Source organism: Diceros bicornis, chromosome 22 (genome assembly GCF_020826845.1).
Source record: "Diceros bicornis minor isolate mBicDic1 chromosome 22, mDicBic1.mat.cur, whole genome shotgun sequence".
NCBI lineage: Eukaryota > Metazoa > Chordata > Mammalia > Perissodactyla > Rhinocerotidae > Diceros > Diceros bicornis.
Genome location: NC_080761.1, coordinates 54,593,446 through 54,599,445, shown reverse-complemented (window position 1 = coordinate 54,599,445; position 6,000 = coordinate 54,593,446). Strand labels below are relative to the sequence as shown.

The 6,000-nt window shown below is 47.6% G+C and overlaps 1 protein-coding gene across 1 annotated transcript in view; it reads right to left on the bottom strand.

Annotated features, from left to right (window-relative positions):
- Window positions 1-417: 417 nt before the first annotated feature.
- Window positions 418-6,000, bottom strand: part of SPTLC1 (serine palmitoyltransferase long chain base subunit 1) — a 65,219-nt gene continuing 59,636 nt past the window's right edge. The window contains exons 13-15 of the mRNA XM_058566020.1: window positions 5,525-5,642; window positions 2,244-2,317; window positions 418-629 (exon numbers count right to left, since the gene is read on the bottom strand). Coding sequence (XP_058422003.1) covers window positions 536-629; window positions 2,244-2,317; window positions 5,525-5,642 — 286 coding nt within the window. The 3' untranslated portion in view covers window positions 418-535. The remainder of the gene's footprint in view (window positions 630-2,243; window positions 2,318-5,524; window positions 5,643-6,000) is intronic.

Below are 6,000 nucleotides of genomic sequence, written 5' to 3'. Positions count from 1 at the left end.
TAATCACACAAAAAGTGTTCCTTTATATATTAGCCACCACTGAGCTTCACACGATGAAGACTGAGAAAGATGTGGCTGAATTAGAGCCTCAAGAACACACTTTGTTCTCGTATGCCAAAGTGTTCCTCTAAGCTTTAACGCTGCAGACCTTCTTCTACGAAACAGTAAGGAGTGCTTACAGAATCTTTCACTAAAAGGGAAAGAAGACAAACTGAAGCTCCATTTTCAAACAATGACAACAAAAAGGAATATAAAATACTAGTATAATAAAACCTTTAAATAGTACTAAATAGCATAATTTAAATACCAAGTTATATGCTATCATTAGTTTTTCTCTTAAAAAAATCAGTTCCTGGGCTTTTAGATGTGTTTTCTTTTTAAAAATAGCCGGCATCTTTCTCTTGGTCACCCACCGAGTCCACATCCACACCACCTGGTCACCCCCGGCAGGTATCCGCAGGCCTCTTCCAGCTCACTCCGCAGTGACCGAGGCCTGTCTGTGTGCTGTGTGGCGGGCGGCCACCAGGACCCGAGACTAAAGCAGCACAGCCTGGGCCACCTCCTTGATGGTGGACGCGGCTCGTTCCAGTTCCTCTTCCGTCTGTTCCACTGTGACCACAACCCTGATGCTGAGAAATAAGTAAGGACACAAATCGCCAAGTGAGAGTCGACACCAAGGGTCAGCCGCCACCTGTCCTGCGGATAAAGCTCTGCTGGCGCATGGCCCTGCCCCCTAGGGACCCACTGTCCGCAGCTGCTTCCTCACCACCCCGGCAGGCCAAGCAGTCGCGCCAGCGACCCATGACCTGCACGCCTACAGCAGCTCCCACCCGGCCATTCACAGAAGCCTGCCGCTCCTGGCCGGGAGTATCGGTGTGTGTGTAGGCAAGGGAACCTCACAGTGCCCAGGGACGCCAGGAAACTCTGTCCTTTAAATAATCTGCTGCTTCAAGCAGTATGAGGCCCAAAGCAGGAATTCAAATTTCTCAAATTAATGAGTAGTTGGTTGCTCATATTTATAATTCAGTAAGTCATGTGGAAGTTCTATAATTTTTTAAGGCAAGGGAGAAATTTTCAGAAAACTCAAGACAAATAACAGCTTGACAACGTAATTCTACCTCTGTCCTCCTCACTTACCCCTGCAAACATCCGCTTCATCCACTGGACACATTTATTAACCCGCACTGTGCTGGGCATGGAGTCCCAAGGACACAAAATAAACGCAGCCCCTGTTCTGAAACACAGGCTCACACCTCTGGATGGGTGCAATGAAAGATGGGGGGCCAGATCTTTGGGTGCTTTCGAGCTGCTGTCAGAGTGGTCTTCCAGAACCCTAGCCTGGCACTCCATGTCTGCATAGTGCTCCGACTCCATGAGCTCTCTGGGTCCTTCTTGGGCCTTCTCCAGGCCTCCTCCCACTGCTGCCTCTCAAACATGTGTCTGGCTCCCCAGATGCCCTTGGAGGTCTCCACACCATGGCACACCCTGCTGGAAGGCACGACGTCCACCAAGTGTCGACAAGCTTGTGTGACATACCGGGTTCGGCTTAAGCATCACCTGCTCTCGGAAGCCTGAGTCGCCCTCAGGCCAGAACCAACCATGCCCTCCTTCTCTGTGACCTCCCTGACACCACACCATGACCCCACACACTCATGCTCTGGATGTTTACTCCTCTGACTCTACTGTAAGTGCTTAGGGGACAGAATCAGGATGTTTTGTTGAATGCACACCAATTTTAAATCATGAGTCGAGGTGCCTTCCCATGTAAGGCTTCTAGAACCTCTCTAGATTTTACCCACTGTTGCTTTGTTTTTCCCTGGGTGGTTTATAAGGGTTTGCTGGGTGAAGTACGCCACAGTGCTCTGGCCAGTGGCGGGATGAGCACCACCACCCAGATGTGCCCCTCCTGCAGGACTGTCCTCGTGGAGGACACTGCTGGCTTGGTACGTGCTGCCACGGCACAGTGGCAGATATCTGCTGATCGGAACGTCAGCTGTCCCAGTTCATTCCTGGGATCTCAGATAGTTTGTTAAATTAACTGGGAAGGTGCAGAGTCCTGAGGGGCTTTTCAGTTAAAACTTGAAAACCTCTAGTTTAAGAACAGAATACAGGTAATGCACTATATTTTAATGATACTCGTTCTTCCTTATCCTGTGGTAGTCTTTCAAAACTTTTCAAAATATAATTTCAAACAGAGTTTAAAGTAGAAAAAAAAGTAAGGTCGTATTTTAATGTCCACCAACCTGGGAGGAGGGAGGCACTTTTCTTCTTTCTCCAAGTAGCGCGCCTGGGTCAGTGCGATGCCCCTGTCCATGCACTGTGTGAGGAAAAGAACACATCTGTGACCTGGACAGCAGACGCTGCCGTAATCAGAACAGGAAGGTACGCTGAACTGCTCTCCTCAACAGTAGTTTTAATTCATGTTTCCAATTATAACTGCTAGAAGACAATACCACAACATAATCTCAAGCGGCACTATTCTAATCTCGAGCAGCACTATCCTGCAGAACTTTCTGCAATGATGGAGGTGTTTGCTCTGTGCTGGCACAGGAGCCACGAGCCCATGTGGCCATCGAGCACTTTAAGATATGGCTAGAGCCACCGAGAGACTGAACTTTCAGTTTGACTTAATTCAAATTTAAATAGCCACAGCTGCCTAGCGGCTACCATCTTAGACAAAGCCGAGTTAGGACATGGGGAAACAGTACCAGCAAAGCCCGGTGGGCTAACCAAGAGATGGACTTAAGAAAGACGCCAGCAGAGTCGTTTCAGAGAGCAACCGCTCACTTCAAATATTAGCAATACCTCTGATTCCCGTGTGCTACATTTGGCCAGGTGCTACCAGACACTGGAGAGTCTGGTGTCACATTTTCTACACAGCTTTCCTATACATTAACCACCTGCCAACATTTGTAAAAGAATTAAAACATTCTTTAACAAAATAAAGAAAGCACAAAAATCAGATCAAGGTAACAGGTTACGAGGGTTTCTTTTTTGGGGTGATGAAAATGTTTTGGAATGAGACAGTGATGGTTGCACAACCATGTGAATATACTAAAAACCACTCAACTGTATACTTTAAAAAGGTGAAATTTATGGTATCTGAATCATATTTTTTAAAAAATCTATCAGAGCAAGGGGTGGTGTAAAGGAAAGAACAATTACTCCCAGTGTGTGGCACTGACTATCTGCTCGGAAAGGGGCTGTTTTGTGAGCTGCAAGGCACGCTGCCCTCAGCTAGGACAAGATGGAAACACCACCAGGCAATGATGACAGACCTCTGCTGATTCTACACTCTGGACGTGTACTTGGAAACATGCACTCCTCCTGGAAACATCTGGACCGGCTCTGCTTCTAGCCCTGGCTAGTTAAGAAACATAAACTATCGCTCAGTTTGTAAAAACAGGGTTCTGTCAAGCAACTCAACAAAAACTTGGCAAAACCTCTCAGTTCTACAAAGCTTGAACAAGAGTCACAGTACCGCGAGTCTCTTCTCTCCCTCAAATATTAAAAAGAAAAAGCAGAGAAGAGCAGGACAAAAGATTTTTAAGATGGAAGCTGTGAGACGCAAAGAAACTGTGAGAGCTTTCTTCTTCCTTCCTCAAGATGCCAAGTCTGCAGAGAGTACCCTGTCCTCCCCCGAGACCCTGTTCTGCTCTCATTCAGCTCTCAGGATGATTTCCTGAAGACAGCCTGTCCCGAGCTGGGGCCCACAGAGAGAACTGGGGGGATCTGGGAGTTGTCCATGGACTGTCACCTTCTCTTTTCGTCAGAAGGATAATCTACATCAGTGCAGAATATTAGTATCAAGTCCTCTCATTCACGTGCCCTCCTCTGTCTCTCTCTCTGGCACCAAGCAGTAGTAAGACCTAAAGCACTGCGATCCAGTGAGGAAAGAACAGAGGTGGATTTAATACGAAACTGACACCCCAGCACCTAGAGAAGGCCCATGACCCATGACACGAAGCCTATGTGCAGAATCGTCCTGAGGGGGGTCGAGGGAGACCCAGGAGAAAGACGGCGCCATCGCGAACTCCAACATGGGACACGCAGCCTCAAGGGCCTGCTCTGCAGCAGTCCAGTTTGGAAAGAATACTCAGCTGTCAAACAAAGGTAATGTGATGAATCTGACTTTTACTGGTGTGTTCATTTAGCTTGTACTTAACTTATAAATTTCTTTCAGTATCATGTTTGTATAAGAACTCTAATCACAAGGATGCTGTACCTCCGTTTATGTGTGTACACATTTAAGTACCATGACAATAAAAACACCAAAGCAGTAAGATGGGTCTGTGGGATGCTTTTTCCCTTTAAAGAGAGTCTGTCTCTTTTCTCATCTGCAGAGCTGTACCTGAGGGGACATCTGTGACATTTCCTCACCCGCAAGGCTAGAGTTACACCAGCCCAATCACTCATAATCTGACACATTTCCTTAGTTAGGAGTCTCAGATTCTGGGTTTGGTTTCCTTTTGGTTTTTATGACGACTGACTAGAAGGCCATACACAGCACGAAGCTCTCCACGAACCCGTTATTCCAGGTGATGTGGTTGACTTCAGACTGCGGTCCCCATGGAGCAGCCACGTGACTGTGGACAAGGGCCTGACCTTCCTGAGCCACAGCTGGGCAAAGACACACGACAGATGACAGCCACCACTATGACCCTGACACCTGGCAGCATGGGTTCCAAGCAGGAGCCTCCGGAAGGAACCATCAGCAGGAACAAGCAGGACAAGGAAGCAGAATGAAGCCTGTTTTCATTCTCAAATACCTACTAGACGTATTTCAGAGTGAGGTGAAAGGCCACGCCACCCCCAGGCACACACGCTCACGGTGCTGCAGGGCCACCTGACACTTCTCTACGAGGAGGAGCAGCAACACAGAGGACAGTGAGGAGGGCAGGACTCCAGGAGACGCCACTCTACTGAACAGTTAGCAGCGAAGTTACAATTAGTAGTAAAATGTCCTTCAGGAGACAAAGCCATTTAAATCAACCTCCCAAATTAGGCGTGGTCAAGAAGTGGCCTTTCTTCCTTACTTCGTGGTTACAAGAGTATTCTAACCCGTTTCTGAGCTATGTTGGGTGTTCACCCCCAGACAGCCAGCTGTCTAGTGTTGTGTGCAATCACTACAGGCAATGCTGTCTCCACCCACATGTACGAAAACCTGGCCTTGTAAATGGTAAGCAACGGGTTTTCTGGAAGGTTCATTATTCAGTGTAGAAGCAAAGTACATTTTAATACAACATGGCACAGAACACAACTTCAGCGTGAGCTAAAAATGGACCCAATGGGATAAACTGCAGCCTGTCAGTAGGGATGTGCTACAGACTCAACTGGGTGGGCGACACGCCGGGAAGGCTGCCCATTAGAACAATTCCCTGTCACCAGAGAAGTGACCAGCAGTTTCCATCATATCTTATCTTTTGGGGCAAAGAGATCATTCTGAAAAATGACATTTAAAAAATTGCTTGGGTTCAGGGCAGAAGGGGTACGAGGAGATTCACTCAAATAACTAGATACTTACTTGATTTACAATTTCCTGAAGTAGCTTAACATCCTTTTCTCGTGATCCAGTGCTCTCTTCTAGCTGCAGGTGAAATGCTGGAGAAAGTGATTCTCCCACCACTTTCAATCCAGAAATGCTGAAGAAGGAAACACACCAACAAGCAAAAATCCCTTCTAGCCTCAGGCAGGTCGCACAGAAATAATTTCACAAAGTCTGCATTAATGAATGTTAACAGAGCGGGGCCGGGCCCGTGGCTTAGCAGTTAAGTGCACGTGCTCTGCTACTGGCGGCCCAGGTTCGGATCCCGGGTGTGCACCGACGCACCGCTTCTCCGGCCATGCTGAGGTGGCGTCCCACATACAGCAACTAGAAGGATGTGCAACTATGACATACAACTATCTACTGGGGCTTTGGGGAGAAAAAGGGAAAAAAAGGAGGAGGATTGGCAATAGATGTTAGCTCAGGGTCGGTCTTCCTCAGCAAAAAAAAATAGG